The sequence below is a fragment of the Hemitrygon akajei genome, unplaced genomic scaffold, assembly GCF_048418815.1.
Source record: "Hemitrygon akajei unplaced genomic scaffold, sHemAka1.3 Scf000045, whole genome shotgun sequence".
Classification (NCBI taxonomy): Eukaryota; Metazoa; Chordata; class Chondrichthyes; order Myliobatiformes; family Dasyatidae; genus Hemitrygon; species Hemitrygon akajei.
The window spans coordinates 7,472,130-7,499,713 of NW_027331931.1; the positions used below are offsets into that span (position 1 = coordinate 7,472,130).

General features: G+C 42.9%; 1 protein-coding gene across 1 annotated transcript in view; it reads right to left on the reverse strand.

Annotated features, from left to right (window-relative positions):
* LOC140720664 (uncharacterized) overlaps window positions 1-21,915 on the reverse strand; it is a 35,668-nt gene extending 13,753 nt beyond the window's left edge. The window contains 1 exon segment of the mRNA XM_073035516.1: window positions 19,915-21,915. Within this exon segment, the coding sequence (XP_072891617.1) occupies window positions 19,915-21,525 (1,611 nt within the window). The 5' untranslated portion in view covers window positions 21,526-21,915.
* Window positions 21,916-27,584: the final 5,669 nt, after the last annotated feature.

Consider the following 27,584-nt stretch of genomic DNA (forward strand, 5'->3'; position numbering starts at 1 on the left):
GGCAGAACGGAGCGTTGTCCAGGACTCCGTAATGAAATCCGTTTGCTTGACCCATCTGGTAGAACAGGACTTCGATAATCACCACCATTAGATCCGCCGCAGCCATCGCCACCAGGTACCGCGTGACACATTTGGAGAGACCGCAGTTTCCTCGGCTGAGAATGATGATTGCCACAAGGTTAACTACAGTGAGACAAAAATGACCAAAAATAAGAATAAAGAAATTCAAACGTATTTTTTGTAGAAACACAGCCGTCAATTGTTCTCTTGAAATTAAATCTCTGCTGGACATTATCGTGGAAGTAAAAAGATACTTTGTTTGTTTGATCACGTGACCGCAGCATAAAACGTTTTACAGTAGCGCATGCTCACATTAATCTCTTCACGTTCACCGATGCAGCAGCGATGAGTAAAGTCCAAAATGATAGATCACAGTAACGGGTACTTCGGCCCAATATCTCCATGCTGACCGACGTGGCCATCTGATACCGTTGTCCGTGATTGGATCAGACTCGTCAAACTGTCCATGTGTACTTTAACTATTGTCAACGACTCTGTTGCTCCCATTTCCTTTGTCAGGCTGTTCAATACACAGAACAACTTCTATGTGAGGAAATGTCACTCGGAATCCAGCTACATTTCTTCCTGCAATAAAATGCCACTCGGCCGAACCTCTCGCTGTAACTCAAACCCGAGAGTCCCTGCAGCATCTCTGTGAATACTGTCTGCACTCTTTTCAGCGGACTTCTGCCTTTCCTATAACAGGGCGACCAAGACTGTTCACAGAACTCCAAGCGCGGTATCTCCAAGGAGAGGGGTAGTGTAATTGAAGTGCGCGTCTACACTTCATTCCTGAGGCTTTAGTTATTATTCGATTGCAAGTTCAGATTCTAAAACCAAAATCTTGCGCCCCAGCAAACTTCCCTCTATTTCATTTGACTGATTCGGAGACAAGCCATTGCTCTGTGCAAAACATTTTTACAGAGTTGTAAGAATGCACGGCACTTTTTAAAATCTGTAATATCTGAGTCAAACGATGACAAAACATAACACACAACACACGTAAACACTGTCAGGCAGTCACAATTGACAGGGAGGATGCAACAGTGAAATGTTCTGACGGGACGGCGATGGTGGTTTCTGAACAGTGAGCGACCGACTTCCATTCTGTCTTCATTGTGACCATTTGTGACAGTGTTGTAACTTGAAACAATGACAATGCACGTACGCTGAAGCTAAAATGTTTCAATGTAAATGTGGTTAGTTTAGCCATTTATGGATTATATTCATTAATACAGTTAAATTCAGAGTATTTCATTATTATATCACTAAAGAATTCGAAAGATTTTAGCATAATTTCAAAATGATGTTAACATGGTGTAAAAGAAATTCCAGCTGCTTGTCCACAAATGCCACGTTCGCGGGGGAGTCTCAATTATGGCGAGGCTGCGCACCCGCGCATCTTAGAGGGAACGGTGCTGACACCAAGGAACACAGATATGAATTTGGTGACGGGAAAAAAATGGGAATTGTCGAAGAAAAGAAAATAGAACGGCCATTAATTGAACAGTGTCTGGAGGAATAGAAGTGGAAGAGATGAGTTTACTTTCAGAAAGAGGGAAGAGAATTTTCTTTTTAGTAGAAATTGGTAAAGCAGTTCCAGTGATAAGTCTGCATTACCCAGGTTAAAACAACAACAAGGCAGGAGGTTGAGAGGAACGGAACAGCAGTTTTGGGATCTTTTAATAAACACCGATGAAAATCACATCAGCAGTAGCTGTGAGCAGCCTGCGGCGGGAGGTCTCTGCTTCCGTATGAGTAATCGAAATGTACTTACCCGGGATACCGACAATTACAATGACTGTGTAACAAATAGCCCTCTCTTGAAACATTGTTAATCCAAGGCTGTTCTGTTCGGAATGTTCCCAGTTTCTAAATTCCATAATAGTTGGAAATAGCCAGTAAATGAACTCAAACAGTTATAACAAAGCCCGGAGAGCAAATTTCTTTCGCGCCTACTGGGTAAAACTCTTCACGGATCACACGTTGCACAGAGTCCACCGCGTCTGGATGTTTCCGTCCTCAATGTAACTGAAGCTCAGAATGACGTATTTTATAGAAAAATCGGTCGCCAATAATGAAAACAACTTGCACAGTGACTGGTGCTAATTACCGCTAGTTAGTAAAAATATCTCTGCTCTGACCAACCGTAATGCCAGTGGGGAAATAACACGCCTTATTTCATTGAACTGAACTCAACACCTGTCATGAAGCCTCAAGTGATCCCAGCCGATGCTGGGATCGCAACAACAGATGCGATGTTGTCAAACTACTCCGTGTAATGACAGGACATTATCTGCGCATCGCTGGTGACGACAGGAGTCTGTAATCCTGTGGGTGAGTCCACCTCATCAGCGCTGATTCCACTCTCTCATTGCGAGTGGAGTCTCTGACTTGTCAATTCCTTCTGATGACGCACCTTTCATGTGACCCACTGTCACTTTGCTTGCCGTGATTTATTTTTTACTGGACATCAACATGAATGATTTCTGGCGCAAACCCTCACTGTTTGCACTGTTACCGGAGTCAGTCGCAAACACAGATGTTGGCGAGTATGCGGCGCGAAATGCAAACCAATGACTCCAGCATTACAGACATTGTCCGCTGCTGTACCAGACAGAGAAAAACAGAAAATATTGTATCAACATCGGTTTTTATGCAAATAAGTAGCAGTGACGATATTAAATATGTTACAGAGTCACTAGATGATCTTCGAAGTTGAATTTCAGAAAGAAATTGATTCGGGGAAAAAGTGCGTATTAAACTGCTAAACAGAGATGAACTGCGTAATGGGGCATAAATACACGGACACAGTAAAGCATCGGGATAATTAAACCGAGCTATTCCTGAAGCACACTGTTCTCGTGTTTAGATAAAGAAACATGGAGAAGCAGGGGGCCGGGGGTTCTTTGACATTTCATAAAACATCATTTACAACAGGCCAATTGCGTCACTTCCGCTACAGCACACCAGGAACAGAGTGACGGTCCAAGGAGAGACGCATTGGAAAGAACGCAGCATTATCAACCAGCATCAGTAACTGAGCTTACGGGCGTGCACTGGCTTCAGATTAGAGCTGCGCAAATATCTGAGTGCCCGGGAAAGCGGATTGATGGTAAATCAGGGAGGATCCTGGCACTAATTGTCGAACCCCTTTCTATGTGCATGAGAATAAAATGGTTAATTGTGCGCAGCGATCCCCTCCTCGAAGATCTGTATACCATGGATTCTATGAAGAGTCGAGATAAAGTGTCTCGACCCGAAAAGGCAACTGTCCATATTCCTCTCCTGATGCTGCCGACAAGATAAGTTCTTTCGCCATCGTGCCGGTCGCTCAGAGACTCAGTCACCGGAGTTTCTGAGTTTACTCAAGGCCAAATCAAGAGCCGCCAAATTCAGAAGTTAATTCCAAGTTGCTTTTTGGAATATAATATGTTGTTTTGCCAAATCATTGCTGAACGGACTGACTAGAATTGCACAAAAATGCGGTAATTATTTCTGTCTACAGCAAACTATGAGAGAAATGGTCAGTGGTCCCATATTGATGCCTCGCTACACCCAGCCTGACGGGAGTACCCTTACCCCGCTGGAGAACATCCCGCAGTGGCTCCAGCGCCGAACTGATCCTCTCCCTAGTCCCGTGGACACTGCACCTGGACCATGCCGTCCATAACCCTCCCATTCATGTCGGATCCAATTTCCTCTTCAATGTTGAAATCGGTCCTGCATCCGCCATTTCCGGTGGAAGCCCGTTCCACACTCTCGCTGCCTCAAGAAGATGTCTCGCCGCATATTGCCCGGATGTATTTCACCTTTCACCCGTAGCTCACTACTCTAGTCAAACCTCAGTGGAAAATGTCTGCTTGTATCTACACTATCTACACCCTTCATCAACTGGAACATCTCTTAAAAACCTTCCCTCTCACTCCAACGCTTGGGGGAAAGCGAACCTATTCCTAACCTACTCAATCCTTCTCTCCAACTCCCCTCTTCATGTTCCGGCATCATCCTTCTAATTTTTCTATGTACTCCGTCAAGATTATTGATATCGTTCATGCAGGTTGGTGACAAGAACACATACAATACCCGATATTAGTCATTACCAACGTCTTATACAACTTCAGCATAGCATCACAGCCCTTGTACTCGTTGCTTCGATGTCTGAAGACTGATGTGCCTATAGTTCTCTTTACAACCCTATCTGCCTGCGACGCCACCTTCGAGGGATTGTGGATCAGTCTTCCCAGGTCCCTCTGTAATACCACAGCACTAAATGTCCTGCCTTTTACAGTGTAAGTCCTATCACGGTTTGTCCTCCCAAAGTGATACACCACACACTTACCTGTATTCAAGACCATCAGCCACTCTCGCTGTCTACCACTCATCCAATATTGATGTCATTCGCCAATCTGCAGAGTGAATTTATCAGACTGTCAGTCAGATCGTTGATCTATATAACACCCAAGATGGACCCAGTGCAACCCCTGCGGTACACCAATAACTACAGGCCTCCAGTTAGAGAGGCCTCTACCTACTACCACCCTCTGGATTCTGCCTCTAGGACAGGGTTTCCAATATTTTTATAGCGTGGGGCCCTACGATTAACCGAGGGGTCCGTGGATACAAGGAAGGGAACCCCTGCTGTAAGCCAATGTTGCATCCAATTTACTACCGCATTCACAGTGACAAATGACGGAACACTCCGGACCAACCTCTCAGGCCCGACATTGACAAAGGCTTTTTCTAAAGTCCAGGCGGACATGACCCACTGCAATACCTTCATCATTTTTCCTGGTTACCTCCGCGAAAAACTTTGTAAGATTGGTGAGGCACGACCTAACACGCACAGACCTAATCAGACCCTGTCTCTCCAAATATTTACATATTCGAACCCTTAGAATATCTGCTAATAATGTGCCCACTTCTGACGTCGTGCTCAGGGACTGAGACCCAGAATCTTTCTTAAGTAACAGAATACATTAGCAACCACCCAGTTCTCAGACACCTGACCCGTGACAGACCTTGGCAGACCCGCCTAAATGCGGTGGAACCAACACGCCGGCAGATTGTGAAAATGAAAGCATGTTGAAATTTGATTTTGAGTTATAGAATAGGGAGAAGTTTGCCTTTGGTTTGCTAATCTGGGCTTGGACTGCGCTATAAATCTCCGCACTGAGTGCAGTATTGATCCGGTTGCATGGAGGCCTGGTGTGGGAACACCAATGTCGCAGAACGGAAACACCTGCACAAGGTAGTGGATGCGTCCCATCCCATCACAGGAAAAGCCCCACACACCCGACAGGTGAAAACACAGGAAACTAGCGACACATCTACAACGTGTGACGTCACAAGGAAGCAGAAGGCAAAAACATGAGCGCCCACCTTCCAGGTGATGCTCTTTTATCTCGGCTGCCATCGGAAAGAGACGCAAGACCAGGTTTAGGAACAGTTCTTCACTCCGACCATCAGGCACCTGAAACAACGCGGATTACTTCACTCACCGAAAAACTGAACAGATTCCACTACCATGGACACACTTTCAATGGCTCTGAAAGTCATGTTCTCGTAATATTGATGTGATGTATTCATCTATCGGGTTATCAATTTTTCAGTCTGTCTAAGTCTATATTTATCTTTATTTATTTATCTATCTATCTATCTATCTATCTATCTATCTATCTATCTATCTATCTATCTATCTATCTATCTATCTATCTATCTATCTATCTACCTATGTATGTATGTATGTATTTATTTACTCATTCATTCATTTATTTGTTTGTTTATTTATTTACTGTTTTGCTTTATTACAGACTCCCTCCGTTGGCCAGTGTGAACTAGGGATGATGCGACCGAGTTGTCTCCCTGATACGCAAGCCGATATGCAAAGCCATTGCAACAGGACCCGCAGATCACGTTGTTGCCCCTTCGCTGTTGCTCCGGACTTTGCTTCGTAGTTTGCCACTGAAGCTTTCCCCAGGACTGGGATTTGTCGTAGGTTTGAGAACAGAATTTTCCATCTCCGTGATGAGTGCCAATCCCGGCTGACAAGCCCCATCCGTCCGAAGCCATGGTGAGCCGCCTTTGCTCCTCATACTGTCAACAGAAATGGTTCCGCCGGGCTCAGTAGTTAAACCTCATGTGAAGGTCAGGAGCTGGACTGGTTTAGATGGGTTAGACAACCCAGAGGTTGTTTGAGAAACCCGCCATTGAGAGAATGTTTGTGTAATTGGATTTGATCAGCATTACGAACCCCGTCTGTCACAAGCATAATGAAGCTTTTCATTCTGATTACAACTTTAATTTTCTTTTTCAGCTCAAGCTGGTCAAACCTGCGTTACGTGCATCGCCGAGGGCACTTATTTTCTTAATTGCGGGGAGTTTAAAGAGTATTCTAGAATTATTTATTATTATGGAAATCGGAAGATCTACATAAATATTGCTGAGAATGCCTAATTGTTTAAAATTAATGCATAGAGTCTTTAGGATGAGTCCAGTGGTGAATATCACTATTGGACAATGTATACTAGACAATGTCTGTTCGGGAGGGTCTAAGCTGATCTGGCGGTGGATTGGAACCGGAGTGATCGTGCTGAGGATGAGAGAGTTGGTTCAGAAACAAAGCCAGTGTGTAGTCAGACTCTTAGTGAAGAGAGGCTCATAATGGGACAAGAATGCCGTCAACAGGATGCTGCAATGTTAAAGGCGGACAAAATTGAAAAGGGTGAATGCAGAACTAAAGATGTTATACTTGAAAGCGCACAATATATGGAATCAGGTAGATGAACTTGCAGCAGAGTTACAAATCGGCGTGTAGGAAGTTGTGGGCATCACTGAATCGTGGCTGAGAGAAGATTTTAGCTGGGAGCTTAACGTCGAAGGATCCACGTTGTATTTTAAGGACCGGCAGATAGGTAGAGGGGGTGGTGTGATTCTGTTGGTAAAATAAAATGAAATCAAATCATAAGAAATAGGTGACATAGGGTCGAAAAGTGTTGAATCGTTGTGGGTAGAAGTAACAGACTGGAAAGGTAATAAAGACCCTGATGGGAGTTATATGCAGACCTCCAAACAATAGTAAAGGTGTGGTTTGCAAATGACAACGGGAGATGGAAAATACCTGCCAAGCGGGCAATGTTGCGATCATCATGAGCGATTTCAATATACAGGCAGATTGGGAAAATGAGGTTGGTGCCAGATCCAAACAGGGGGGAATTTCTGGAATGGAAAATACATGCAAAATACAGTTAGACTGGAATGGCTATAAGTTGTTGTTGCTTCTTTATCCGGACGGGTATCATCTATCAGCCCCGTCTGTAATAATGGACCGGTCTTAATATAATTGTAGGACTCCGACTCTCAAACTGGATCAGGTTCTCTCTGTAGTAACGTATGCTGCCTTTTATGAGATAGCATTTTAAAGCAATAACTTGGTGAATGATACTTGCCACCTGATTTCACCTGTATCAGTAATCAAATGTTAATCTACTGCAGGATCCTGTGCGCGTTCGATTGTTTCTGCTTTCTCGTGGAGTTCACCACCTTGTATTGCACCGTTCCTGAGCAAAAGAACTGAACAAACCAACTCTGAGGCAAACTTTCGACGTTTCCTTGACGACATCGACTCTGTTCAGATCGTGGGGATGTCTTCCACAGAGGTCATGTTCTTACATTGGTTAACTCTTTCTTCCAAAGTGATAATTTTGTCGTTTTTTCTACATTGTACTTTTACTTAAGTTTAATGGTGTGCTCTCCATATCAGAATTCTACATGCTCGCGTTGATTGCTAAAGCTTGTCTTCCTTGATGAAAAGTTCTCTTTCGAGGTTTCATCTGAATAGTGTGTTGTTACGTACTCGTCACACGTGACAGTGGTACCCTTGTCACGTGACTGGGGTTGAAACTATACTGGACTTGAGGTAATGGTCTTGTGATGGTGGAGTGACGTCATTTTCCCGCCAGCAGAGATCATGTGACAGGTTTTTTTTTACAGGGTATAAGAGGAGGACCCCTCACTGTGGGTGGGGCAGTTCGTGGCTGGATTTGCCATGTTGACTTCATGCCACTGCGTGATTTAATGTGATGACGCAGTTTAGTTGAAAGATGAAGTTTTATCTAATGCCTAAAGTTTAAAAAGGTCATTGCCAGCAGTTTCTTTACAATACTGCTAGTTAAGAATCAGTGGAGAGTGAAGATCGGAGTCCGGCAGTTAAAGATCGAGGGGAATCGAATTTCGACGGTGAAACAGATTCGACCTTATTTGATCCTTATTCGGAAGGAATTCGTTGACTGTTCTCGTGTTAATCTCTGCTGGGTAGCAGAAACGATTGAGGACAGTGTGGAAGGAAAGGTCAGTGCCTTTAAGCCGTTACGTTTCATAACATTCTTCGTGGGAAGAGTTCGACTTTGGAGACTGAAGGAAAACGACGTGAAAGAGAATTTAAATCGTCTTAAAAAGTCTCTCCTTTTAAATGGACTGAGCATTTTGAACTTTTGGCAATACCACTTCAAAGAACTGTTTTATCAACATCGCTTTAAGAACTGTTTGAGCTGCATCGCTTTAAGAACTGTTTAAGCTGCCTCACAGCAGCTGATTTCCGGTTACGTTAGTGTTTGTTTACTTTCGGGGGGTTTGTTTTCAGTGTTTAATAAACGTGTTATTTGTTATTAAAACCCTTGCCTAACTCACATATATTTATTGTTGCCTGAATACTTAACAGTGTAAACTTCTTACATCTGTTATTTTTTTCTTCCGGCTCTGTCCGAGGTAAGTGCGCTCCAGTGTATATAGGGTTTTCTAAAATTTTCATTTCAGTAGTTATTTTCCTTTATCAATTTTCCAGATCTGTTTCGAAAAACAAATATAACGTATTTGCGGCCAAACTGTGTGTTGCATTTGTAATATGTTCACAATTTCAAGTGTATGTAGCGTTTTCTAAAATTTTCATTTAAGCTGTTAATTTTCTTTCTCTATTTTCCAGATCGGTTTTGAAAAATATATAAGTGGGAGGTGCTACATTTCGGTAGGTATAATCCAAATAGGACATACATGGTAAATGGTAGGGCATTGAAGAATGCAGTAGAACAGAGTGATCTAGGAATAATGGTGCATAGTTCCCAGAAGGTGGAATCTCATGTGGATAGGGTGGTGAAGAAAGCTTTTGGTATGCTGGCCTTTTATAAAACAGAGCATTGAGTATAGGAGTTGAGATGTAATGTTAAAATTGTCCAAGGCAATGGTTAGGCCGAATTTGGAGTATTGTGTACAGTTCTGGTCATCGAATTATAGGAAAGATATCAACAATATAGAGAGGGTACAGAGAAGATTTACGAGAATGTTACCTGGGTTTCAGCACCTAAGTTACAGGGAAAGGTTGAACAAGTTAGGTTTTTATTCTTTGGAGCGTAGAAGGTTGAGGGGGGACTTGATGGAGGTATTTAAAAAAATGAGGGGGATAGATCGAGTTGACGGGAATAGTCTTTTTCCATTGAGAGTAGGGGAGATTCAAACAAGAGGACATGAGTTGAGAGTTAGGGGGCAAAAGTTTAAGGGTAGCACGAGGGGGGAATCTCTTTACTCAGAGAGTGGCAGCTGGGTGGAATGAGCTTCCAGTAGAAGTGGTAGAGTCAAGTTTGGTATTGTCATTTAAAGTAAAATTGTATAGGTATATGGACAGGAAAGGAATGGAGGGTTACGGGCTGAGTGCGGGCCAGTGGCACTAGGTGAGAGTAAGCGTCAGCACAGAATAGAAGGGCCGAGGTGGCCTGTTTCCGTGCTGTAATTATTACATGGTTATATAATGTATTTGCAGCAAACCTGTGTATTTATATAACCTTTTGTAATATTTTCACTATTGAGCTCTTTCTGGCTTATTTTCCTAAGCCTGAAGTGATTTATTTCCATTTATCACACTATGATCCAATTCGTTTGCATTTTGATATCCCAGATATTTATATGTTTCATGTTCGTCCATCAGGAACCCTGCCGCTCTGTTTTATATTCTGCTCGCTCTATTTCTCCTTTCATTATGTTTAATGTTCTGCGGTTATCCAGTCCAAATTGCATGTTTATGCAGTGTGAGGCAGAATTAAATGATTTTTGGTAGTCAACATATTCATCCAGGTTTGATTTAGAATTAGAGAGTCTATTATCAGTTATTTTCCATACTTGCACAGCCTTACGGCATATTTTCCGCTCTTCTGTAAGTATATTGTGATTATCTGAGTGTCGAATAGCTGTGGGACGCATGATGCTACAATTGTATATCCTGTTTTTAAACAGGTAAATTATTATCAATGGTATTATTGCTGCTGCACGTTTTATTTCCTTTTGCTCTCAGCTCCGGCTGCTAAACCCTGAGGCACGAGCAAACCGCACACACTTTCTTCTCAATTCATGTGAACTTTCCATCCACTCTATTCGCGTAAACTATCATGGCGTTCTGGAGACTGACATCAATATTGCTGTGTAGGCCTCATTGTTTAATGCTACTATGTGCTGACTTTCCGATGATGTCAGATGTAGCTGTTACAATTGAGACAATGCGTTACAAGGATTTCGCATCGGCAATAATGATCAGTATGGTATAGAAATAATTTGTATTTATTGACACGTACCTTTATTGTCTGAAATAAATCAGCACGTGAACGTACACAGCCGACTAAGTTTCCATAAACCTGGGTAAACTGTCAAATAATCGAAACGATGATTGCCGGTGAAGAGTGGGGTTTCACAGGGCTCCGTGTTGGGACCGATTATTCTTACGTTTTATGCCAGCGATGGAATTCATCGCTTTTTTTGCAATGTTTGCAGGCGATATGAAGTGAGGTGGACGGGCAGGGAGCATTGTGTGAGTAGAGAGGCTACAGAAGCAGCTACATAGATTAGGAGAATGGGTAATGACATGGCAGATGGAAGGTAGTAACGACTCTGGTCATGCACATTGGTAGAAGAAATGAAAGCATTGATTCTTTTCTAAATGGAGAGAAAGTACAAACAGAATCTCAGCCGCAAGGGACCCGGGAGGTCCTGTGTAACAGTCCATAAAGGGGAATTAGCAGGTTGAGTCTGCGGTGAAGAAGGCGTGCAATGTCAGCGTGGATTTCAAGAGAACCAGAATATAAAAGCAAGAAGATAATGCTGAAACTTTATAAAGAACTGGTGGGGCCTCACCTGGAGCGTTATCAGCAGTTTCTGGCCCCTTATCTTAAATGTGCTTTGAATGAAGATAGTCCAAATCAGTTTCAGGAAAATGATTGCTGGATTGGATAGCGTGTCATCTGACGAATGTTTGATTGCTTTGACCTGTATTCACTGGAATTCAGAAAAAAAAACTAGGAGTGGCCTCATTGAAAACGATCGAATAGTGAAAGGCCTTGATAAAGTGGATGTGGAGAGGATTTTACGGAAGGAAATCTTTTTAAAACGGAACAGAGGAAGAATTCCTTCAGCCAGAGAGTGGTGAATCAGTGAAATTCTTCACCACGGTCAGATGTGGAGTCCAAGTGTTTCTGTATATTTAATGGACAGTATGATTGATTCTTGATTTATCAGGAAATGAGTGGGTGTGAGTGGAAGAGAAAAGACTGGAGCTGAAAGGAAAATTGGATCAGCCATGATGTAATGGCGAAGCACACTCGATGTAACAAATGGTTTAATTCGACTCCTACATATTATGGTCTCATGGTCTTATGCCATTGAATATTAACTGGTGAAACAGCCTCATGAGTGGCACCTTCTGAAAATCCAAGAACACAACACCCAACGATTCTCCTGAATCTAACCTGCGTGTAACATCTTCAAAAATCTTCAAAAGATCTGTCCGACAGGATTCTCCATTACAAACCAGAAGATTGAATGAGTAAAGAAATTCTTGGGAGATTGGCTGATGCCGTCAGTCTCCCCGGATGATCAAGTCTGGTTGGAAAGTAGATATACTAGATATGTGATTCCTTTTACCAGTGACTTGTGTGGTTGGACGGATCGGAGAAACGAAAAACAAGTGAAGTCAGAATTAGATGCTGGATTGCACTGTTGAAAAATCATGATTGACACAACCGAAGTAATCCGGACGTGGACCCCGTCCGAAGTTCGGGCTATGGGACAAATTTGTGAAAGATAGGTGGAGGCGTTGGTAGTGCTGAGGAAGCAATGTGATTGCAGCAGGACACAGGTAAATTTGAAGAATGAGCAAAAATATGGCAGATGGAATACAATATTGGGAAATGTACGATAGTGCTTTTTGGCAAAAGGAACAATACTGAACTATTATCTGATTGAGGAGAAGGTTCAAACAACAGAAGTGCAGAAGGAAATATGAATCCTCGGGCAAGACTCCCAGAAGGTTAATTTACAGGACGAGCCTGTGTAAAGAAGGCAAATGCAATGCTGGCATTGATTTAGAGTAAAGTGGAAGATATAAGCAAGAAGATAATGCGGGTAGTTTATAAGACCCTATTAGGCCACACTTAAAGCATTGAGGACCCATATCTCGGAAAAAGTGTGCTGTCGTTGGAGAGAGCCCAGCGGATGTTCAAGAAGATGATTCCGGGAATGAAGGGGTTAAGATATGAGGAGCGTTTGCCAGCCTTGGGTCTGTACTCCTGCACTGACCTAAGTTTAATGAATGCGGGTGGTGATCACTGAAACCAACCGAATGTGGGCAAGTCCAGATAGGTTAGATGAGGACTGGACTTTTCGGATGGTGGAGTTAGCCATAACAGAGGGCACAGCCTCAAAACTGAGGAGCGACCTTTTAGGTTAGTTAAGGAGGTTCTTATTTAGTCAGAGAGCAGTGAATCTGTTGAATTCTCTGAAACAGACCGCGGTGGGGGCACGTCTGTGGGTACATTTAAGACAGAAGCTAAAAGTTTGCTGATCAGTCAGGTCATTACAGGAAATGCCGAGGAGGCACGTGCGTGGGGTTGAGTGAAAACAGGGATCACCCATGATAGGACGGCCGAGCAGACTTGATGGGCTGAATGGCCTAAATCTGCTACCATGTTTTATGGTTTTACATTGCTAGTGTCTTACACTGTGAAGAATGACACAAAATATTTGTTACTTTCGGCCGCTATTTCTTTGCTTTATGGCCAGCACAATCTTCCAGAGGTACAATATCAACTCGCCTCTCTTTTACTATTTAAATATATGAACAACTTTTGATACTTGATATGATTGGCTCACTTACCCCATTTTTCATCTTGTCTCTTCTGTGTTCTATTTCTGGTTGTCTCCTGTAGGTTATGTGAAAGCTTTCCAATCCACTAACTTCCCACTGTTTTCTTGCAACATTACATGACCCCGCTTTTGTTTTTTTCATCATAAACAGGAGAAAATCTGAGGATGCTGGATATCCAAGCAACACAAACACAAAATGCTGGATGAACCTAGGAGGCCAGGCAGCATAAATGGGAAATAGTAAACAGTCGACGTTTCGGGCGAGACCCTTCATCAGGACAGGGAAAAAAAGAGATGAGACGTCAGAGGGAGAAGTGTTGGGGTGAAAGGAATGGAAGAAGTGGTCGGTGATGGGTGAAACTGGGAGTGTGGGAGTAAAGAAGGAAATAAAAAATAATTAGGATATAATTTCCTTAACGATTCTTGAAAGCTCATTGCTAATGCCTCCACATCTCTTCCGACACCTCTTTCAGATCTCTGGGGGGTACACCATCTGTTCGAGGAGACCTATTTACCTTCAGACCTTTGTGTTTCCCAAGAACCTTCTCCAGTGTATCATAACTTTACACATTCTGACCACTGACATCTGAGGCTTCCATATTCCTGGCAGGGTCTTCCACTGATAAGAGTGATGTACAATACTTATTCATTACATCTGCCATCCCTTTGCCGCTCCACCCCATTACTACCTCTCCAGCATTATTTTCTAGTGGTTGCATTTCCAATTCTGTCTGTCTTTTACAGTATATGTAGCTGAAGAAAACTTTGGCATCCTCTTGAATATTACTGCCAAGCTCACCTATGTATTCCATCTTTTCCTTCTTAATTATTTTAGTTGCATTCTGTTGGTTTTTAAAAGTTTCCCAATCCTCTAACTTCCGAGTAATTCTTACTTTATGCCCTCCCTTTGTTTTTTATATTGTCTTTGATTTCTCTTATCAGCCACGGCTTTGTCACCTTTAGAATACTACTTCCTCTTTGTGATGTATATATCGTGTGCCTTCTGAATTTCTTCCAGAAATTCCAGCTATTGCTGCTCTGTTTTCATGCCTGCCCGTGTTCTTTTCAAATCAATTTTGACCAATTCTTCTCTCTTGCTCTCAAATTCCACATCGGACTTTAATGTCAGGGTAATATTAATGTCACCTTCTCTAATATCAGGGTGAATTTGATCATATTAAGATCACTGGCCCATCAGGGGTCTTTGAACTTCAGTGACCTAATTAATTCCTGTTCATTACAACACCCAATCCAGAATAGCTGATCCCCAACTGGGCTCAACCACGAGCTGCTCTAAAAAAACATTTTGTGGGCATTCTAGGAATTACTCCTCTTGAGACCAACACCATCCTAATTTTCCTAATCACCTGCATGACAATCCCCCATGACTAATGTAACATTGCCCTTTTGGCACGCATTCTCTATCTCTCATTGTAATTTGTGGACCACATACTTACTACTGTTTGAGGATCTCTGTACAATTCCCATCAGGGATTTTTTTCTTCACATCTGTTGTTCCTTAATTCTACCCACAAAGATTCTACACCTTCTAACCCTTCTACACTTTCTACTGATTTTATTTAATATTTTATCAACAGAGCCACACAGCCTTCAACCGGCTTGTTATTTCAGGAGACACATAGGTATTTGGGAAACAGGATGAAGATGCTAGAAATCTAGAAAAATTCACACAAAGTGCTGGAGAAGCTCAGCATGTCAGGCAGCATCTATGGATGGGAATCAACGTTTAGGGCCAAGACCCTTCTTTGGGACTCCTGATACACACGTTTCAAAAAATAAAAATCAACAAGCAAAGAAAATAGAAAGTAGTGCGACGTAGGGATTCACAAAGATAAATAAGAACTGAAATGACAAATTTAGAAAAGTCTATTTTCAGTCAGACCCAATTAGATTAACACTACCTCGGACAGAAGGAGGAAGAGGTATAACGCACATGAGAAACAATCACACAACAGGCAGGTGAAACTTCGAAGTATATATTTTCATCAAAAGTGAACAGGATTCAGCACTCCTTGTGTGTATATGCAATCGTGAATAGAAATACAGACCAGAAAACTTAAATGAGAGGCCAACTCAGAAAATGAATCATCACTCTGGAAGAAAACATTAACCAGTGGAATGAGCATGACCTTCCATGGGAGACATCCCAACGATCTGAGCAGACTAGATGGTGACAAGGAAGCATTGAGCACCTGACTGAGAGTTGGAGACCTCTTCCCAGAAACAGAGGGGTTCATGTGGAAATACAGGACAAGGTGGTCAACAAAAAGGAAAAAAAAATACATACAGTAAAACAAGGCAATCAATGCAGAAAATGCCAGGAGAAACCAGACGCAGTCCAACATATTCCAGGAGCCTGCGGCAGTTTAACTCAATCTGATTACTTATGCGGTTACAATCAATTGGCAAATATCATTCACCACAATCTTGCTTTAAAATACAAACTTATAAATGACCACCATAACTTCAGTATGGCAACATAAATTCATAGCCTGATCCAGTTAGGGACAGAATCTCACATTTTATATGACAATTAATACATTATTACAGATAGGATAATCTAAAATATCCACACGGACATAATATTATAGGATTACCAAGCAGGAACAACTCCCTCAATAGATATCACCATTCTCAACACACACATGTGCTTCCAGACAATGGGGCACCTCACCACAGGCATTGTTTGTGTCATCAGTCAGACAAACAAAAGATTTTCTCTGTCAATCTGCTTCCAAATGTTGCTGCTCTGTCATTCGTTGCCACGTCCCGCTGCTGATTCCCTTCTCCTCATCACATTCTTACCCCGACCATCGTCCAGAGCCTCAAACTCTGCCCTGTGCGGACCCGCCTCTGGTTTCTGACCCTGCTCCGTTGAACATCCAAACTGAGGGTTTCCATTCCGATTTCAGTCTTTAGGACAGTGGTGTTCTCTAGCAACCTTTCAGAAGCAGAGAAAATGACCCATCATGTGCAAATGAGCCCTGAATAAGGACGTTAACTCCCTATGTCAGTCTTCCTCAGCCCGGAGATTTGTGGGGCGAACAATATCTCAGACAGAACTGCAGTCAGCTCGACTTGTTCAGTCTGCAGCAAATTCAAGGGAATTTCACCCACGGAATGGTGACTGGAACCCGTCACCACAGGGAGAGTGACAGATGAACAACAGGGGAGGATTTATAAGGACTGTCGTGGAGCAGAATCACTAGCCGGGTCCAGCAGGTCTGAGTACAATAGCTGTGCTATAAATTCACTAACTACCAAATCCAGAGTTTAAAACAAACTGACTTATTTGTCACAGATCCAGAATATTAAACTCCAGTCCCATTAAAGGTGAATGTGCAGCAGAAGAAACTCCTCCCATGCCCAGTGACCAGGGTGCAGGACTGGGTGTGGTGATCAGCAGCAATAATTGCAGAGTTCAGCACCGACAGACACTCTCGAAATTGCTTTCAGCAATGGTGATGGACAAATATCCAGCACGCAGCTTACTGAAGCTTTAACCCCAGTGTGAACCCGGCAGTGTGTCACAGGATTCACTGCTCATGTAACGGCCTCTCTGTAATGTTTCACTGCTGAGGTAATGGTTTCTCTGGAGCAGCAATGTTTAGGTTACGACCAGAGATAACAGGGTTATGGAGTGCGGGGCTATCCAATGACAGAAGTATTCTTTCTTTTGAGTCTGGAAGAGATATTACTGCGGTCTTTTGCCGGGACGAGATGAGAAGATTCAAATGGAGAGAGTGGGCCCTTTTTCTTTTTTAAAACAATTTTCTTTACTAATGCTATGGTCAAAGTAAGAATTATAAAGCTCAATCGTTTAATCACATATTGTGTACTGTCTGCTATTTCGGGGTACTGATTTGTAACAGGGGACACATCAAGCAGCATCCACCCAAACGATACTGTGAAGCCTCAGTATCTCGAAGAATTTTCACTGGTACCGGGGTTAACCCTTCCTTTACTAATAGAAATCTATCTGACATAAAATGATCGAACCCCTTCTTAACTCGGTCAGACCTCTCAGTCCTTAACTGAGCCTCAACAGAATGTTCAGAACCCTGTGGGTTTATAGGTGATTCAACATACTGACCACGGGTATTTGGGACTGCCTCCTATTCCTTTTTCTTCTTCAGGACGGAACAATTAGCCATCATATGTGCAGCTTTCTTAGAATAGTAACAAGTAAGACCAGAATATTTCTCCTTCAACTGTTTCCCTTCATCTTTACTTTGTCACTCGTCCCAGCTTTAATTTCTGGTTTACCCTGGTTATCCCTGCTACTCTTTTGGAAACTCATATTTGGGATAAACTTAACCTTATGAGTTAAAGCAAACTCATCTGCTAATCTAGCTGACTCCTGCAAAGTGGCAGCATCCTTTTCATCTAAATACGTCTTTATGTCATCAAGGATGCAACTTTTGAATTCTTCAATTAAAGCCAACTCTTTCAAGCTGTTAAAATCATCATTCACATTTTTACATGTGCACCAGTCGGTAATACACATAAACTTCTCATAAGCAAATTCCATAAAAGTCTGGTTGATAGATTTCCTCAAATTTCTAAACTTCTGCCTGTATGCTTCTGGAACCAACTCGTAAGCTTTGAGCACAGCCTGTTTCACTATGTCATAATCAGCTAATTCATCAAATGTCAAAGCAGAATAGGCTTACTGAGCCTTCCCCTTAATCACACTTTGTAAGAGAATAGGACATTTTATTGTTTGATTTGTTAAGAGGAGTTGTGGTTTCTTGATTATATTTATAACAGCATAACATTCTACTTCAAGTCAAGTCTAATCACGAATATTGTCATTTCGACCATAACTGCTGGCACAGTACATAGTAAAAATGAGACAACGTTTTTCAGGACAATGGTGTTACATGACACAGTAAAAAAAACTACTTATCTGATTTTCTCAATATATACTTATTTGCCGTTTATACGTCTTTCGTATTATCTGTTTGCTAAAACCTCCGCTGATTTGTATTTTTTATTGGAAAATCAATAAAAAGATTGGAAAATGAATGAAATGAGAATAGGCCAACCCTCGTTTGGCCACTTTAAACTCTGAGCAACCTTCTCAAAACGCTGAAAGTATTCATCAACCTCTGCCTCGTCAAACGCAGGTACCAATTTAACTTCCCGACTGGCCTCAAACTTATCACCAGAATACCTTTCCTGCAATCTTTCTATCCTTTCCAGCTCGAGCAGCCTCTGTCTTTCTGCTTCCTCGCTCTGTTTTTCTGCCTCTCTACCCTCAAATTGCCTCTACCTTACCGTAGCTTAAATCTTTAGATTTTCTAACTTCTACGGGAGCTAAAGCTCACGAGGTTTACTTTCAGGAAACACCTCCAACTCCTCCACTTTAACCCTCCCTCAGATACATAATGTTCAGCTATTATCCTCTGCATCTGTGACCTCCTCATTGTCGATTTCACCTTAGCAAGTTTTAACCTTCTAGCAATACTCAACAACTCAATACTTCTGGCGTCATCTAATGCCTCAGAGGTTGGCGCTTCCACAATCCTATCAGCATCCGCTGCTGATTTTCCACACACAAATAAATCAAATGGGATTTCCCCAATGAAATCGATAATAAATCAATCAATACGCCCCAAATGAGTACATATTTCGGATGCAGGCCCCAATTTTATTACGAACCATATCACTTTAGAAACAAACAAGCGGCAATAGAGTTCACACTGGAGTCTGGTTTTTATGTAAAAACCACTCTCTTTATTAGTATCTACTTATTATATAGAAACTTGAGCAAGATAAACAAAAGTTAACAGGGTAATGTGTATATGTGTGTATAAATTTAAGTTCCAAACTATTGAGATTAGGGGAATCGAGGCTTGGTAATGTATGAAAGTTCAGTTCATTCATGGAATAGGTGATGAAAGAGATATTTGTAATCCAGGTTAAATGTCGAGAGAAGGCAATTATGTCGAATTCCATAGGTTCCACGGTGGTAAAACGAGAGAACAGTCACTGTAGATTTTATCCGTCGTTCCAAATCCACATACAAATGATTACCGAAAGTGACTTGTCACAAGGCGTATTGTCTTCAAGTGTATTACCACACCACACCCAGACAAGGGGTAACGCATCAGTGGTCTTCACAGGATACCCCAAATCAGATCCACTCTCATGGATCAAACGAGATGACCACCACACATTCGATGTACTTTATGCCGAATCGATAATTAACCCACCCTTGTGGGCATAGGAAAGTCACAAATAGTGACCCTTGGCTACTAGTTCCTTTCTGTCGACTGTTCCATTTCCACTCCTTCGTTTCTGCCTGACTCTGAGTGTCTGTGTCCTCGGTTAATACTAAACAAGCTGCGAACGACTTAAACAAGTTGCAAGTCAAACTGACTCTCTCTCTCTCTCTCTCTCTCTCTCTCTCTCTCTCTCTCTCTCTCTCTCTCTCTCTCTCTCTCTCTCTCTCTCTCTCTCTCTCTCTCTCTCTCTCTCTCTCTCTCTCTCTCTCTCTTATAAAATAACAGTCCACAGCAAACGAAACCTAGGGATTCATAACAACGACCACTCCCTACTGTGAACTGACTGTTGTGCCAGTAGTTGGGATGACTGAATGAATCCTTTCCCACATTCTTAGCAGCTGAACGGCTTCTCTCCAGTGTGAACTCGCAGATGACTCTGAAGGCTGGATGACTGAGTGAACCCCTTCCCACATTCTGAGCAGTTGAATGGCTTCTCATCAGTGTGAGCTCGATGATGAACCAGTAAGTTGGATGACTTAGTGAATCTCTTTCCACAGACGGAGCAGATGAACGGCTTCTCCCCAGTGTGAACTCGCTGATGACTCTGTAGGTGGGATAACCGAGTGAATCCCTTCCCACAGACTGAGCAGGTGAACGGCCTTTCCCCAGTGTGAACTCGCTGGTGAGTCTGTAGGTTGGATGACATAGTGAATCTCTTCTCACATTCTGAGCAGGTGAACGGCTTCTCACCAGTGTGAACTCGATGATGAACCAGTAAGTTGGATGACAGAGTGAATCTCTTCCCACAGACGGAGCAGATGAACGGCTTCTCCCCAGTGTGAACTCGCTGATGACTCTGTAGGTGGGATGACTGAGTGAATCTCTTCCCACATTCTGAGCAGGTGAACGGCTTCTCCCCAGTGTGAACTCGCTGATGACTCTGTAGGTTGGATGACTGAGTGAATCTCCTCCCGCAGTCCGAGCAGGTGAATGGCTTCTCCCCAGTGTGAACTCGCTGATGACTCAGTAGGTCGGATAAATGAGTGAATCTCTTCCCACATTCTGAGCAGGTGAACGGCTTATCCCCAGTGTGAACTCGCTGATGACTCTGTAGGTGGGATGACTGAGTGAATCCCTTCCCACATTCGGAACAGGTGAATGGCCTCTCCTCAGTGTGAACTCGCTGATGACTCAGTAGGTAGGATGATCGAGTGAATCGCTTCCCACATTCTGAGCAGGCGAACGGCCTCTCTCCAGTGTGAACTCGCAGATGACTCTGAAGGCTAGATGACTGTGTGAATCCCTTCCCACAGTCCGAGCAGGTGAATGGCCTCTCTCCAGTGTGAACTCGCTGGTGTCTCTGTAGATGGGATGAGTGAGTGAATCCCTTCCCACATTCTGAGCAGGTGAACGGCCTTTCCCCAGTGTGAATTCGCAGATGACTCTGAAGGCTGGATGACTGTGTGAATCCCTTCCCACAGTCCGAGCAGGTGAATGGCCTCTCCCCAGTGTGAACTCGCCGGTGTCCCTGAAGATGGGATGAGTGAGTGAATCCCTTCCCACATTCTGAGCAGGTGAACGGCTTCTCCCCAGTGTGAACTAGCTGATGACTCAGTAGGTGAGATATCTGTCTGAATCCCTTTCCACATTCCGAGCAGGTGAACGGCTTCTCCCCAGTGTGAACTCGCTGATGACTCTGTAGGTTGGATGACTGAGTGAATCTTTTCCCGCAGTCCGAGCAGGTGAATGGCTTCTCCCCAGTGTGAACTCGCTGATGACTCAGTAGGGTGGATAAGTGAGTGAATCCCTTCCCACAGACTGAGCAGATGAACGGCTTCTCCCCAGTGTGAAGTCGCTGATGACTCAGTAGGCTGGATGACCGAGTGAATCCTTTCCCACAGTCTAAGCAGGTGAATGGCCGCTCGCCAGCGTGAGTTGACTGATGTCTCAGTAGGGGAGTTAATTTAGTGAATCCCTTCCCACAGTCCGAGCAGGTGAACGGCTGCTCTCCAGAGTGAACTCTCTGGAGAGCCATTATGTGAGATGACCGAGTAAATCCCTCCCCACAAATTCAGCAGATGACCTGCCTCTGCCCAATGGAAACTGACTGTTGTGTCCACAGGTGGGATGACCGACTGAATCTCCTCTCTCACAAAGAACAGGTGAACGTTCTTGCCCAGCGTGAATTTGCTGATGTAACTTCAATTGAGGTGACCGAGTGAATCCATTCCCAATGTCTGAGCAGGTGAACGGCCTTTCTCCTGTGGAAAATGACCGGCTTGACAGTTGGTCAGATGACCTAGTGGATCCCTCCCCACAGTCTGAGCAGGAAGGACGGTCGACTCCACTTTATAAATATCTAGATAGAGACAGCAAAATTGGCGTGCCGTGTTTGAGATTCCTGAAGACAAATTCCTTCTCGTTTTTAACCTGTAAAAAGATTTACAAAATCCATCAATGGGTGTAGTACAACATTTCAGATGAGATCACTTTAGTTGCCAAGGTGTGATCTGATATCACACTGTTACAATGAGGATCAACCCAAGTTGGACAGAGAAATCGTCTCCTGACTGGGCATACTGCTGGTATCTGGAATGACCATCAAACTGTCTGATGTCCTTCCTGTCCCTATAAGAATGGGGCATTTCTGCCATCTCCAATTCGTGACGTGGCTCAGTTTGACTCTCTCCATGGGTATTATCCCCATTTCTCACTGAGCTGCATGGGTTCCTGGCACCACAGTAACTGAAACACTCTCCCGGAATTAGACTTTTTTGACATGCAGCTGGGATTTTCTTTTACCTGCTGTCAATTTAAAGTTCCAACAGTTTTACAGCCATCTGAAGATTTCCTGCCCGGATGAATGGTTGGTCCGCTCAGCTGATAAAATGAATTAAATGAATAATAGTATTATTTCATGTTCTTGTGACAGAATCATAGAAAGGTACAACACAAAAACAGGCCCTTTGTTCCATCTAGTTAGTGTTGATCTATTTAAGATGTCTACTCCCATACCCCTACATCCAGGTACCTGTACAATCCTCTTATATGTTGAAATTGAGCTCGCATGCACCAGTTAGGTTGTCTGCTCATTCCACACCTGGATGATCGTCTGTTTAAAGAAGTATCCCCTGATGTTGACCTTAATGTTTCACCTTTCACCCTTTATCCATGGCATCTGGTTGTCGTTCCACCCAATCTCAGTGGGAGAAGCCGTTTTTGAAAAAATGAAAAAGCTTCCATTTACCCCATGTATAGCCCTCCTAATTTTGGTACACCTCCTTCAAATCTTCTCTCAATTCTTCTACATTCCAAGGAATAAAGTCCTGCCCTGTTCAATCTTTCCTAATAACCCATGTCTTCTAGACCTGGCAACATCCTTGTGAATTTTCTCTGAACTCTTTCAACCTCTTTTACATCTTTCATGTAGGTACGTGAACAAAACTGCACACAATACTCCAAATTAGGCCTCACCAATGTCTTCTACAAGTCAACATAACATCCATTTATTATTTTCAGTACTTTGGTTCATGAAGGCCAATGGGCTGAAATTTTTTCCATCACTATCTAACTATGATACCAGTTTCAGTGAATTAAGAACTTGTATTCCCAGGTCCCTTTCTTCTACAAAACTCCTCCGTGCCTGACCAGTCACTGTGAGAGACCTGCATTGGTAGATCATACCAAAGTGCAATACCTCACACTTGTCTGCATTAAGTACCTTTTCCCATTTCTCAAACCATTTTCCCACCTGGTCCAGATCGCACTGCAAGCCATGATAGTCTTCCTCACTGATCACTACACCACCGGTCTTGGTGTCATCTACAAATCTGCTTATCCGGTTAAACACACCATTATCCAGATTCTTGATATAGATGACAAACAACATCAGATCCAGCACTGATCCCTATGGATCACCACTAGTCCCTGGCATCTGGTCAGAGAGGCAACCACGTGCTACCACACTCTGGCTTCTCCCAAAGACAGTGTCTCATCGAATTTACTATCTCGTCTTGAATGCTGAGTGACCGAACCTTCTTGATCAACCTCCCATATGAGACTTTGCAAAGTGCCTTCCTAACGTCCATGTAGACAACATCTACTGCCTTGCCTTCATCCACTTCCCTGATAACTTCCTCGAGAGACTCCGTAAGATTGGCCGGAGCCATGACCTACCATGCACAAAGCCATGCTGTCTATTTTTAATCAGTCCACATCTATCCAAATACTTTTATCCGGTTCCTGCATATACTTTCCTATAACTTTCCCAGTACTAATGTCAGACTCACCAATGTACAATTTGATAGATTATTTTTAGAGTCTTCCTTGAACAGCAGAACAACATTGGCTGCCCTCCAATCCTCCAGTCCCTCACCTGTCACTAAGCATGATTTAAATATCTGTGCTTGGGCCGCTACAATTTCTGCACTTGTCATCCGCAGGGTCACAGGGAACAACTTGTCAGGCCCTGGGGATTGATCCACACAAATTTGCCTTAAGACAGCAAACGCCTCCACCTCTGTAATCTGTACAGGGTCCATGAATCTTTACCTCACTTCTATAGACTCTGTGTCCATCTCCTGTGTAAATACGGATGAGGAAAAACTCTCCCACATCTATTTTGTTTCCTCATATGGATTCCCATTCTGATCTTCCAGAGGATTAATTTTTCCCTTGCAATCTGTTTGCTCTTAACATATCTGCAGAATCCATTAGGATTCTCCTTCACCTTGTCTGCTGGGGCAACCTCATGCCTTCTTTTATTTCTTTCATAAGAGTTCACTTGAATTTCATGTAGTTCATAAGTGCCCATTTATTCCTCTCTGCCTGTACATGGTCTGAACGTCCTTTTTATTGATCTGGGAGAGGAAAGCCAAAGGGGTGATAGAGCTGCATGCTGGGAGTTGGGGTAGGTGGGGGTAAACTAAAGTTGCAGGGGTAATGGGAGTCTGAATAACAGAAAGGAGAGTGGACAGGTTGTGCAGACAGTTATTGTTCAGTCCTCAGACAAAGTCAGGAATAAAAACGTTGAGCATGGTGCAGTGAATATGCTGAGCCCTGAATATTACAGTACAAGGAGCAGCGTAGGAAAGGTGGATGTGTTCAGGACATGGATCAACACCTGGAATAATGACACTAGGACCTGGCAACTGTGGACTGGGACAGGCTGCTTTATGGCAAAGGTGTGCTTGGTAAATGGGAGACCTTCAAATTAAAATCTTGAAAGTACAAAGCGGGTATGAGCTTGTCAGAATAAAAGGTAAAGATAGAAACTGTAGAGAAACTTGGATTTCAAGAGATATTGAGACCCTGGTGAAGCACAAAATGAATAGATTTGCATAACAGGGATAGGCAGGCAGGTTCTTATGGAGTATAAGAAATGCAAGAGAACACATAAGAAGGAAATCAGGATGTCTAAAAGAGGATGTCTAAAATGTGTGGGAGTGCCACACATTGATTGGGACTTCCATACTGTTAAAGGTCTAGATGGGTTAGAGTTTGTGAAATGTGTTCAGCAAAATTTTCTAAATCAATATATAGATATACCAACCAGGGAGGATGTAATATTAGATCTCCTATTAGGAAATGAGTTAGGGCAGGTGACGGAAGTGTGTGTAGGGGTACACTTTGTTTCCATTGTTCATAACGTCATTAGTTTCAACTTGATCATGGATAAAGATAGATCTGGTCCTCGGGATGAAGTTATAAACTGGAAAAAAGCCAAATTTGAAGAAATGAGAAAGGATCTAAAACGCGTAGATTGGAACAAGTTATTCTCTGGCACGGATGTGATTGGTAAGTGGGAGGCCTTCAAAGGAGAAATTTTGAGAGTGCAGATTTTTTTTGTTCCTATTAGGGTTAAAGGCAAAACGAACAACTATAAGGAACCTTGGTTCTCGAGGGATATTGGAACTCTGATAAAGAAGAAGAGATATATGTATAACATGTATAGGCAACAGGGAGGAAATAAGATGGTTGAGGAGTATAAAAAGAGTAAGAAAATACTTAAGAAAGAAATCAGGAGGGTTAAAAGAAGACATGAGGTTGCTTTGACAGTCAGGGTAAAGGATAATCCTAAGAGCTTCTACAGGTATGTTAAGAGCAAAGGGGTAATAAGAGATAAAATTGGTCTCCTGAAGATCAGGGTCGTCGGCTATGTATGGAACCAAAAGAAATGGGAGAGATATTAAATGTTTTTTTTTTTGCATCTGTATTTATTAAGGAAACTGGAATGGAATCTATGGAAACAAGGCAAACAAGTCGGGGGGTCATGGAACATACAGATTGAAGAGGAGGAGGTGCTTGCTTTCTTGAGGCAAATCAGAGTAGATAAATCCCCTGGACCTGACAGGGTATTCACTCGGACTTTGAAGGAGACTGGTGTTGAATTTGTAGGGGCCCTGGCAGAAATATTTATAATGTCGATATCCACGGGTCAGGTGCCAGAGGTGCTCTTGTAGTTCCATTGTTTAAAGGTGGGTCAAAAATTAAGCCAGGAAATTATAGGCCGGTAAGTTTGACATCAGTAGTAGGTACATTATTGGAAGGAGTACTAAGAGATAGGGTCTACAAGTATTTGGATAGACAGGGACTTATTAGGAAAGTCAGCATGGCTTTGTGCATGATAGGTCATGTTTAACCAATCTATTAGCGTTTTTTGAGGGGGTTACCAGGAAAGTGGATGAAGGGAAGGCAGTGGATGTTGTATACATGGACTTCAGTAAGGCTTTTGAGAAGGTCCCACATGGGAGGTTAGTTAGGAAGATTCATTTGCTAGGCATACATGGAGAGATAGTATATCGGATTAGACATTGGCTCAATGGAAGAAGCCAGAGAGTGGTAGTGGAGGATTGATACGCTGAATGGAGGCCTGTGACTAGTGGTGTGCCACAGGGATCAATGCTGGGTCTATTGTTCTTTTCCATCTATATCAATGATCTGGATGATAATGTGGCAAATTGGATCAGTAAATTTGCTGATGATACAAAGATTGGAGGTGTTGTGGACAGTGAGGAAGGCTTTCAAAGCTTGCAGAGGGTTGTAGGATTGGGCTGCAAAAATGGCAGATGGAGTTTAATGCGGACAAGTGTGAGGTATTGCACTTCGGAAGGTCAAACCAAGGTAGAACATACAAGGTAAATGATAGGACACTGAGGAGTGCAGTAAAACAGAGGGATCTGGAAGTATAGATTCATAATTCCCTAAAAGTTGCGTCACAAGTAGATAGGGTTGTAAAGAGAGCTTCTGGTACATTGGCCTTTATGAATCAAAGTATTGAGTATAAGAGTTGGAATGTAATGGTGAGGTTGTATACGACATTGGTGAGACCGAATTTGGAGTATTGTGTGCAGGTTTGGTCACCTAATTACAGGAAGGATATTGATAAGGTTGAAAGAGTGCAGAGAACTTTTAGATGGATGTTGCCGGGACTTGAGAAACTGAGTTACAGAGAAAGGTTGAATAGGTTAGGACTTTATTCCCTGGAGCGTAGGAGAATGAGGGGTGATTTGATAGAGTAGTATAAAATTATGGTGGGCATAGATAGAGTGAATGCAAGCAGGCTTTTTCCACTGAGGCTCGGGGTGAAAAAAAAACAGAGAAGTTTAAAGGGAACATGGCAGGGGGGGGGGGGTGTGCTTCTTCACACAGAGACTGCTGGGAGTGTGGAATGAGCTGCCAGATGAAGTGGTGAATGCAGGTTCACTTTTAACATTTAAGAAAAACTTGGGACAGGTATATGGATGAGAGGGGTATGGAGGGATAAGGTCCAGTTGCAGGTCAGTGGGACTAGGCAGAAAAATGATTCGGCACAGCCAAGAAAGGCCAAAAGGCCTGTTTCTGTGTTGTAGTGTTCTTTGGGTCTACGGATCTAGCCATCCAGCAGTATCTTAAAAAGACCCTATCGTTTCCACCTCCATCAGCGCCATCGACAGCCCATTCCACGCACACCATTTTCGTAAAAAAAAACTACCCCGACATCTCCTCTGTACCCACTTACAAGCTCCTTAAAACTATGCCCTCTCGTGCTAGCCATTTCAGCCTTGCGAAAAAGCCTCTAACTACCCACACGATCAATGCCTCTCATTATCTTGT